Source organism: Microchirus variegatus (assembly GCF_963457635.1).
Source record: "Microchirus variegatus genome assembly, chromosome: 4".
Lineage (NCBI taxonomy): Eukaryota > Metazoa > Chordata > Actinopteri > Pleuronectiformes > Soleidae > Microchirus > Microchirus variegatus.
Window position 1 is genome coordinate 2,104,184 of NC_139805.1, and position 11,683 is coordinate 2,115,866.

At 40.3% G+C, this 11,683-nt stretch overlaps 1 protein-coding gene across 1 annotated transcript; it reads right to left on the reverse strand.

Moving 5' to 3' along the window:
• Positions 1–1,161: 1,161 nt before the first annotated feature.
• On the reverse strand, positions 1,162–10,817 carry LOC310926355 (BOS complex subunit ncln; the record flags this gene model as incomplete). Its single annotated transcript, XM_083888471.1, has 15 exons — positions 1,162–1,218; positions 1,316–1,394; positions 1,476–1,529; positions 1,624–1,793; positions 3,444–3,482; positions 3,611–3,698; positions 3,815–3,993; positions 4,073–4,212; positions 4,304–4,392; positions 5,049–5,152; positions 5,230–5,307; positions 5,385–5,482; positions 7,984–8,128; positions 8,309–8,499; positions 10,673–10,817. 15 exons carry the CDS (start codon positions 10,815–10,817, stop codon positions 1,162–1,164), a joined length of 1,656 nt encoding a protein of 551 aa, XP_083744597.1.
• Between the last annotated feature and the right edge of the window lie 866 nt (positions 10,818–11,683).

The following is an 11,683-nucleotide window of genomic DNA, read 5'->3' on the forward strand; positions in this document are numbered from 1 at the left end:
CAATATTTAAATATAACTAAATATATTTGTATATCTATTATGTTAATACGTTTTTTTCTCCACACACTACTTGGGGTCCCTTGGTGATCGGGCAGCCACTTAGTTTATGCCTTGGGCCGACTGTGTAGATGTCCTTCAAAAGAAGTTGAATCAGACTCAAGCTGTGCTACCTCATAAACTTTAAAGGGACAATGTGTAGTATTTATGGGTTTATATAACCCAAAAATCCACTTTTTTATACATATTATGTGCTCCTGCATTGTCTATTTGCTGTATAATAGTTTTTGTTTCATTTTCGTAGTGTTTCAAAAAGTCGTGTAAAATAACCATGGATGTATTACATGAACTGGATAGAGCACCGCCCCTTGCTTCCGTTCATTCCTATGAAGCTGCTCACCCAGCACATATGCCAAAAAAGTTTTTTGACGTCCGCATTTATTTCCGGCACCACGTAAAGATCTATAAAAGCCCGTGTCCATGTCTCGAGGTGTCCTGTGGACACTTTTACAGGCGTCTCTCTTTTACTATTGCGGTCAATTGGAAAAATTGCTTTTTGGGCTTTTGGGCTTTTATGTGGTTTTCTGTTGCAGTACCCACAGTGGCCACCATGTGAAAAATTGTCTTCAAGGCAGAGGGGGCGGTGCTCTATCCAGTTCATATTATACATCCATGAATTACCACTGTTAGCAGCGAGACGCCATGTTTCTACCGGAGCCTGTAAGGACAAACGCGAGAGAACAAATCGAGCGGCTGAGGACACCGTAGCGCTCAGGGAAGGGAGGGGGTGAGCAGAGGAGCAGTGGGTTGTTGTAAATTTCAGCCTCTCCTCTAGATGGCACTATAAACTACTTACTTCACCTTTAAGGCACGAAAAACTCCATTCCTTTGTTTTTTCTTTTTCTTTTATTCTCTTCACACTCAAATGATGCTCATTGATTAATGTGCAACAAAGGGTGAACACTGTATAAACAAAAATATTTAAAACAATAAATATTTTAAAGCAAATACATTTCATCCTTTATGTTGTGCATATTATCATATTATTATCTGAGGCTTGTGTTGCATTGTTTTTCTGACTGGAAGTGATGGAGAAAAAATGTGCAGTGCGGACTTCAGAAAGGAGCTGATGTCACATTCCCAGGATACTTATTCTTAGTGGATTCACTGGTGCTTGGTTTTCACTACAGCTTTCAGTTTTGTGTAGACGAATCCAAAATTCTGTAAGCCAGAAGAGACAGATAATGGAGTGGTGTCTAACAAAGTGACACAAGAAGTAAACGCTGCATTATAATAAGAATCGGCATCACAAACAAACCTGGATTGCGTAGTAAACGATCCCCAAATAAGCAGCAATGCAGCCACCAAGGAAGAGATCAAAGGCTGCTGGTTTCACTCTGGGAGAAAACAAGAAAGTCATGACTCAAGTCATAAAGTACCACATGCAAATAAACACTAATATAGCGCGCATATTTTACCTGTACATCATTATTGGTTGGTCCATTTGGTCAAAAAATGTAATATCAGGCTCCCTGCATGAAGATTATTAAATATAGTTAACCATTTACTGCAGTTTAGTGCAAAAAAACATGGTTTTTTTTCAATACTTAAGCAGTTACATAATACCGTCTGTCCTGGCGGAAATCGTGTCTGTGGACTTGCTGAAGGTAGTGTTTAAATTCGTGCTCCAGTGACGTGACCAGGATGTGACCGGGCTCCCTGTCCAACAGCTGGGTCGCCCGGGGGACTGCCATCAGGAAGGACATCAGGCTCGACATACGACTGTCCTGAAAATCCTACGTTGGAGATTTAAATGTATAGTTAACAGAGGGGGGAGAATGTAGCACGCATGCCATAATATAGAAATAATAGCGATACCATAGACCAGGGTTCTTCAATCCTGGTCCTGGGGATTCAATGCCCTGCATGTTTTAGCAGTTTCCTTGCTCCAAAACACACCTGATTTAAATTATCTATCTATATATTATTTCATGTCACAGCTTTTTTTTTGTTTTCAAAGAGTTGCACAAGATCGGTTTAATGATTAAACCTTTCCTTTTTCGAGTGTGGCTCTCTAGGAAAAAAATGTTGCCCACCCACGCCAAAGTTTTTAGGTTGGTTTTCCAAAACAAAATAGTACTCAACGTAGGCGGAGTCATCACCGCACAGCTGCATAAAACTGCCGTGACCTTGTTGTACAGGCGAGGCGAGCCGGTGGAAAGGCGCCATAAGTGGCCAACCACGTGACAGCAACTCACAGAATTTAGACATGGACAAGACAAACCTGATGAGGTTCAAACTAAGCAGCAGAATGTTAGAGGAAATTGGATTTAAGTGATTACAATCATGGCCTGGTTGTTGTGATAGATGGGCTTCGTTCTGGTCTGAGTATTTCAGAAACTGCTGATCTACTGGGATTTTCACAAACGGCGAATGGTCAGAGAAAGAGGAAATGTCCATTCCTAACTCAAAACCCCGGCCATCTTTTCTGTAGTTTTTGTGGTGGAATGAGTTATCTTCAGATCATGCAGTAGTTTTATTTGAAGTCCATCCATCCATCCATTTTCTACTGCTTATCCGGGGCCGGGTCGCGGGGGCAGCAGTCTGAGAAGGGACGCCCAGACCTCCCTGTCGCAGGACACTTCCTCCAGCTCTTCCGGGGGGACCCCAAGGCGTTCCCAGGCCAGCCGGGCGACGTAGTCACTCCAGCGTGTCCTGGGTCTTCCTCTGGGTCTCCTCCCGGTGGGACATGCCCGGAACACCTCCCGAGGGAGGCGTCCAGGGGGCATCCGATACAGATGCCCGAGCCACCTCAGCTGGCTCCTCTCGATGTGGAGGAGCAGCGGCTCTACTCCGAGCTCCTCCCGGGTGACAGAGCTCCTCACCCTATCGCTAAGGGAGCGCTCCGCCACCCTGCGGAGAAAACTCATTTCAGCCGCTTGTATCCGGGATCTTGTTCTTTTTGGTCATAACCCAAAGTTCATGACACAAGTACATGCACTGGGAACAAGTCTGACTTACTGCCGGCAATGCGAACCAAGCTCCTGCTCCGGTCGTATACAGGGACTTTATTTGAAGTGTTTTTTTTTAAATCCCCATGGCGACTAGGTGAATTGGTCACTCTAAACTGACCGTAGGTGTGAGTGTGTGAGTGAATGGTTGTTTGTCTCTATATGTGGCCCTGTGATGGACTGGTGAACTGTCCAGGGTGTACCCCGCCTATCGCCCAATGTCTGCTGAGATAGGCACAGCACCCCCCGTGACCCTCTGGTGGTGGATGAAGCGGTAGATAATGGATGAATGGATGTTTTAAAATCAAAGGACTCGAGCTGTTGCGTGAATCTTGGCCTGTGAAGGCACAAACACTGTGTTATGCCTAAAAACAAACACCAGAGGTCAGCAGATCCATTTAGGGTAATATGAGTATCCAGTATCAAGGAACTTACCATCTGTCCCTTAAAAACCTGCACATCTTTTGGTGAACCCTGTTGGAAAAAGATGTAGATATCATCCCCAAATAAATATGTTATTAAAAAATATACTATAAATACTCAATAATCAATTCAAGTTATGTATAAGTACTGGTAAAATGATAAAGTATGACTTTGCTCACTTTGTCAGAGAGATAGTAGATATACTGTGTCAGTGCTTCTGCTATGATGATGCCGTTGCGTTTCATTTTCCGGAAATCCACTTGTGACCTGTGAGAAGATATTCACACGCTCAGTTAAGAGCGAACATCATATCGTGTCTCGATGACGTCTAGAGAGAGACGAGGCCTCAAATTGATAAGAAACTCATTGAAATTAGAACCTACGCCGTGTCGAGTATTGATCCTCGCACTTCAGATTTGGGGTCGTCCAGGTGAGAGAGAGTGAAACCAGGGATCCTCCGCAGACTGTAGCGCTCGTGCTCCCATGCTACCGTGGACTCCACGAGATTGATCTTCTTGTGGACCAAACCCACCTTTACCCAGGGAAACCTGGAAGAAACGACCTTGAGGAGAAATCAGAGACGCTCATTAAAGTCGCTGAGACGTGTCTGTGTTTTTGCAGCCGGCGGCGAAATATGTTACCTCCTCCAAATGTTGCATGAAAGAATGCATGGGCGTTGCATTCTTGGGTGGCCGGGACACATGCATGTACAACTCGTCAGCGTTGGCCAGTGTATCCAAACACAGAACAAATGCCACATTGTCATGAAGCAGACTGGACTCTGCAAGGGAACATGATTGGACTGAATGAATAAAATCGCTTAATAGTGACATGATGGCGCAGTCCACGTGGTCACAAAGCCACAAACTCACCTGCATGGTCCAGATTCTCCTCGATCCATCTCTTTGTGCCAAGAAAGTTGTATTTTCCACCTCCGGTCAAGGAGAACATTAAATTGTATCTATAACGCGAGAAACTAATATGAGAATAACCACAAGCAAACTCTGACAAACCTCCACCGAAACTGCACGCTAACATATAGCTTTATGAGGTACTATTAGCTAACTTTGTTCAAAGCAATAATTATACTTATAATTACTAGCAAATGTTGAAAAAAATCCCTATCTCAATTGTTTCCTTCCATATCTATATCAGATCACCACCAAAATATTACTTGAAATGTCCCCATGTCTGATTCTGAGTATTTCTACCTGATAATATGACATGTTGGTTTGTAGCCGTGTAAACGTTACATCCTTGACTCTAACGTTCAGATAAGAAATGCAAGATATGTCAGTAAGTAAGTTACTCCACTAGTAAATGAAATAAGCAAAAACTATTCAAACATTATAAGGTAAGTTCATTTAAAGTATTAAAAATTAAAACCTGTATATTAATAACAGATTAATGAATGTCAATTTGTGATTGTATTATTTGTTATGTAATTATACTTCACAAACGACCATAAAAAAGTACTAAAAAATATGTAGTTGAAGAAGTAGTAGTTGCAATACTAATGCAAATGTTTTGAGTAAATATACATAGTTTCAGAGTACTACTACTGCATGTATTGACCAAATTGCATTATGGTTTTGTTATGTTACCATGGTAACTTACTGTGGTCTGGTCCTGGGACTACTGTAAAGCTTGTGGAAGAGGCGCATCAACTCCAGCAGGATGGTAACTCCACTGCCATTAGAGTCTGCTCCATACGACAACCACTGTGATGAGAAGAGTCGTCGTTGTGCGTGAACACATTACTACACTGTAAGTGTTTTATCGTGAATATAAAACTCACTGGTGTCAGCCCATACGAATCATAGTGGGCAGTGATGACGATAGTGGACGCATCTTCTCCTGCTCCTGGAAGAACTCCCTGAAACACACACATCACCTCTTTACACAGTGGAGAACTGAGAATCACAAAGTGAATTGACCAGGTTTCGTACTCACCTCCAGCGCGACTATAGAAGTGTCAGTCATGGCCTTGATTGGGGCGTTGTTACTCACTAAGATCTGAAAAGATGTCGCCGTGATCATACTTCGAAGAACTGCCGAAAGAACGGTAAAAACAAACTCAGTAAACAGTTTTGCTTTGAAAACAAAACAAACAATGACTGTAAATGCAAGCTGAGTGTAAGCTCATGTAAATGATCTGTATTTCTTTTTTTTAGTCTCGATGACCACTCACAGCTGCTTCACACTGAAGTTTTTGCCATTCACCAATTTACACCATTTTACTCACACATTCATAGACAAATTATTCATACCCACGCATTTCACACACACGCTGCCCGCACAGGGTCAGGAGAAACATGGGGTTAAGTGTCTTGCCCAAGGAGTAACTAGTAAGTAAGTAAGTAAGTACATTTTTATTTATATAGCACTTTTCCAGATAAAAATCACAAAGTGATTCACAATAAAATGAAATTAAATATTTAAAACATAAAATACCAAATATAGAATAATAATCATATTAATAAATCCCTGGTTCAATTATTAAACGCCTGTTTAAAAAGAATGGTCTTTAGTTGCTTTTTAAAAGAGTCAACACAATTTAAGTAGTGAAAGAGTAAATCATTCATAGTCCAGGTGCTACTGCTTGTTTTAAACTTAGTTTGGGGAACCAGTAGTAGCCTTTGATCTGATGACCTTAAACTGGAGCTGGACCAATGGAGATGCAGCAGATATGAAATATAACGAGGAGCTTGACCATCTAAGGCTCTAAAAGTAAGAACAAGAATTTTAAAATGACTTCTAAAATGAATCGGTATATCCAGTGAAGAGATGCTGGAACGGTTTCAAACCCTGACGACTCGCTCTAACACTGAGCTGCATGAGCACAACATGTGTCAGAGTGTAAACAAAGCTCGGTTTTGTTTTGTCAATAAAACTTCTCGCATCAAGTTGTTTTGTTATTGTTTTTAATGAGACAGAAATTACATGTGTAGATTTAAAGGTCGAGTGTGTATTTGGGTGGAGTTATTTTCTTTCTGCAGAAATTGAAGAATTGTTGTTGTTTTTTTATTGCCCCAGAATGAGCCTTTTATATTTATGTATTCATGTGGATGTTTATGCTGCCATTTTGGACCACCATGTTTTTACAATAGCCCAAAATGGACAAACTAAACTTTTTTTTTTCTGTTCTGTTTCTTTGCTTCCTGTTTTTATTGACCTCTGCCAAGGAGGTATTTGTTTTCGCTGGAGTTTGTCTGTCTGTCTGTCTGTCTGTCTGTCTGTCTGTCTGTCTGTTAGTTAGCAACATAACTCGAAAAGTCAGTGACAAATTTGGATGAAATTTTCAGGCAATGGGACCAGGAACAAGTGAGTACATTTTGGCCATGATCCATAGACACTATCACTGGTTACAACACTCGCTGTCTGACCCAGGCACGCCAGCAGGGTGTATTTTTTAGGCACTGAGCTGCCTTGGCCGAGGTCTTGCGCTCTCCGAGTGCTTTTCTAGTTTTTATTATGCGTTTGACTTCCTGTCCTGTCTTCCATGTTGATGAATGTGTTTCACCTCTTCATGTGTCCTGGCCTGTGTCTGATTATCCATTCCCTGCCTCCCTAGTGTATTAGTTGTTGTGCTCCCAGTGTCTTTGTTGGTTCATTTTGCTTGTTTTGTTTGTTCCCGATCACTTTATTTCAGTCCTGAATGTTGCTTTGGATTGTTCACGCTTTGGTTTTATCTGTTCTCTCATGTTGTTGTTTTTTTTTTATTTGAGTTTGACCTTTTTGCTCCTTTTATTTATTCAAGAGTCTTTTGTTTGTTTGCTTTTAAACTGCACTTGTGTCCTCTGTTTTTTTGGTTTTTTTTACATTTTATGACATTATATCAGTGTTGTTATTTTTTTCTGTAGTATTTTTATTCTAAATTGTGTTTTTGATGTCTCCCATTGGTTCCTCCTCAACATTTCTTTTTGTATATATCTGCACACCTCTCACCTTTTCTTTGCACTGACAGTGGTGAAATGACTGAGTTTTGCTTCAGATTGCTTAAACATGTAACAATAGTCTCTCATAAATAAGATTGTTGGCAAAACGGGAAAAAGGAAGCACATTATTGTTTGCATTCGAACATGTAACATGGCCCCATGAAGCCCACACAACCATTTTTGATAGACATGTATTGAATGTAGCATATCAGTGTTATTTCATGCTCTATACACACAACAATATATACTATGCTGTATGTATTTATTCATTTTTTTTGGTTGTCAGTTTCAAATACTGAACATGTTTGAGTTTTTCCACAGATAATTTAACTGCAGTGTTTCCTAAACTATGTATGTGGGGGACTCACTCACTCACTCACTCACTCATCTTCTACTGCGTTTTCCTCCACATGAGAGTCCCAGGGGCGCTGGTGCCAATCCCAGTTGACAAAAGGCAAGATACATCATGCTCAACACAAACAACCATTCGCACTCACACCTCAATCGGTCAATTTATCTGCATGTTTTTGGATTGTGGGGTGAACTGTGTCCTGACCAAGTGTTTGTGAATCTCTGGTTTACAGCACATCTATACTAGTCTTGCACCTTTTTACCTCGGATGAATATAGATGAGGTTCGGGAGGCCGCGGCCTGCTTGACCTCCTCGTACATGTAAAGCAGCTGCTCATCTTCAGGTACGACGTACACAGGCATGAGCGTCTCCGTCAGAAGAGTCTCCCTCTCACTCACCATGAAGGACTGAGAGAGGAAAAAGAAAACTGATATAAAACCTCTCTCTCATTTTCACTCTGTCCTGTTTTCTTATAACAAATGTATAACTTTCCATACAAGCACCACTGGGAGCTGTAAGTAATCACCTAAATACTGTCTCATTTTCTGTATTTGTTGCAGCACAAATAATGTTTAGGACGATGTTACCTGCACAGAGTCCTGGGGGATACTGGAGGTATTCTTAGGCACCAGAACCAGTATGGCTGCCGCATTTTGCTTCTGGGCCTCCAGATATTTTTCAGTAGTGAAGTCCGACACCTTCATGATGACACAACGGCGGGTCAGGACCGGTTCATTGGCCGACCTTGCCTCCGCCACCACAATGGCTCCATGGCAACCTGTGAGTGCACAAAAGTTTGGAAATGAGCAGAATTAAAATGAATATCAACTGTTGCACCATGTAATCACATATTCATTTGGGTAATAATATTACAACAATGTGTCAAATATATATTTCAGATTTTAGCACTCATTTTTAGCACTCATAATAAATGAATCCATCCATTATCTACCGCTTTATCCTCCACCAGAGGGTCACGGGGGGGTTGCTGTGCCTATCTCAGCTGACATTGGGCGATAGGCGGGGTCACACCCTGGACAGTTCGCCAGTCCATCACAGGGTCACATATAGAGACAAACAACCGTTCACTCACACTCTCACACCTACGGTCAATTCAGAGTGACCAATTCACCTAATCCCCATATCGCATGTTTTTGGACTGTGGGAGGAAGCCGGAGAACCCGGAGAAAACCCACGCACACACGGGGAGAACATGCAAACTCCTTGCAGAAAATTAATTTTAAAGTAAATCCTTAAGGGCATAATTGTCATATGCAAAGTAAAATACAATAAAAAAAAATTATAAAAAATAACTTTTGTATATATTAAAAAAAAACATATATGTATAAAAATGTATGAATAATAACAATTTTCAGCTGATTGCTATTACCACCTGCACAGATTGTGAGGGTGGTAATATAAAATAGTATTTTATTTTATTCTATTTCTTACTCTATCTTACATTTTACTTCTTTTTACTTATATTAGAGCATATTGTATTTTATTTTATTCTATTTCTTACTCTATCTAACATTTTACTTCTTTTTACTTATATTAGAGCATATTTTTACCTTACTGTATTTTATTTTATTAGAGTCTTACTTATATTTAGAGTGTGATTTGTTTACCATGTTGTATTTTATTTTTTACCCTATTTTTACTCTTATCTTTAAGTTGTCTTTCTTCTTACTTATTATGCCCTTGCACATTTCTGCACCTCGTCGCCTTAATTGAGCTGTTGTAAATGTGTGTTTCCCCCCCGGGGGAGGAATAAAGTCATTCAATTCAATTCAATTCAAACACACACATCAGCATGCCACACTCGTGCATGACTTAGACTCACACGAGAATGTCTACTGCACATACTGATAGAAAATAATAACTGATGTTTCTATATGAGGGTGGAGTTAAAAGTGTTAAACTATTAAACTAGGCGTGCATCAAATTCAACCTGTCGTGAAGCTAACCGTATTGTTTCCTTCCAGATAAACACACACACGATTGTTAATTGAGGACTTAGAAATTTAGTACAAGGGACATTTTGTGAACATGGGCAAAAATTTGGCACCATGGTGCTGAAAAAGGCGTTAGCCTCATGGACATTCATGCCGACATCTTGCTATTGCTTGCTAAGAGCCTCTCAAGGCCTCTGTATGGAATTTGCACGTTCTCCGTGTGTGTGCGTGAGTACAGGTTGTGGAATGTATTGATGCATGCTGTGATTTTTTTTTCTCCTTTTTTTTTAGTCCAGCCTTTAAAAAAATTATAAAAAATAAATAAATAATAATACATATTATGAGCTCACAGATAATTGACTGATAAAGTATGGAAAATTCTGCAGTTATTCAGTTATATAGGTTGGTACTTTTATTTTGGTGGCCAGATGCATTTCTTTTCTTAAGCTGTATGTGTTTATGTTTTAAATAACATACATAACATGAACTTACTATACATTTCTCTTAGAAAAATTGGGTTGACCTGATCAAAATAATATGATGTTTTACAGAAACGGCAGTAAAAAAATAGCCTGAGGCGTTGTGGTATGCACACATTTGCTCTTGTCACAATTTATATTGTAAAGTGGGTCACAAAGATTTGCCATTTTTAAAAAAGTGGGTCCCCTGAAAAAACAAATGTTTGGGGAAACACTGCAGGAGAGTTTCATCTGCAAAAAGTCCCACGTCTGCTGAAAAACTGCTCCTGTCAGCGATGATTTATCGGGCAATTATTCTGTGTATTTAACGCTGACACGTCATTGCACAAATATAGCTTTTTCGCCGTTTGAGTAACTGTTGAACAAGCACTAGTTTGTCTTTACATACAGTTAAGAGACACTGTTCTCACTGGTTTTAAGTCATCAAGGGGCCATCCATAACTGAAATTATGTGCAACTCAAAATTTGAGCCCCCCCCCCCCCCCCCATCCCACTGTTGGTGAATCTCTGCACATACCATGCTTCTGCTGTGCTAGGTTGTACTGTTGCATCCTGTAGGCAGTGAACTCATAGGAGGATACAGCAGGGAGAGCAGAGCCGTGCAGACACTGGGCACAAAGCAGCAGCAGCATCGCAGCTACACCCACCGCTCTCAGCAACATGATGACACGTCCGCTTATATTTTCAAGTCTATGAAGGAAAAGTTGATGTTGAAACAAAGTCAAACACTTTATTAGGTACATGTGTACTTTCATTCATTCATTGTCTACTCTGCCTTATCCTCCCAGCTGACATAGCACCAGGTTGCCGGTCCATTGCAGTGCAAACATATAGAGATGAAAATCTATTCTGTCACACATTCACACTTGAGGTTATTTTACCTCTGCATGTTGTTGGACAGTGGGACTACCTGGAGAAAATCCCTCAGTTCTGCCTTTTTGCAGTAACCCATACAGCTGTTCTACTGCTTCTTTTTTAATATAATTTTATGTATAATTGTATTTATTTATCAAGGATACGAGATCATTTCAACACACACGACAAAACAGAAACATGCATTTGCACAATTGCACATAATTGCACAACCATATAATCTCCCATCTCTTACGCTCCCCTTTTTTTTTACAATGTGAAAATGGGAACATATAAACAACGGATGTCTCACTTCCCCATTTTCCCGTCAAGATCTACTGACAGCAACATTTTCAGTTGTCCCAATAGTTAATAATCTGTTACTTCAAGCCATGTGATGAAGGTACTTAAAGCAGTTCAGGTCTCCGTGATTTTATACAGTATATCCGATCCATCACCACCATCATCCACCATCTCTTTCTTCTGCTTCTTAATGCAAAATCTTAATCTAATATTGATCTTATCAGCCAATCAGCAGCAACTCGATACATTTAAGGATGTTGATGTAATCAAGATGACCTGCTAAAATTCAAACTGAGCAGCAGAAAAGGGAAGAAAGGTGATTTAAGTGAGACATGCTGGTATTTCAGAAACTGCTGAACCTGCTGGGATTGTC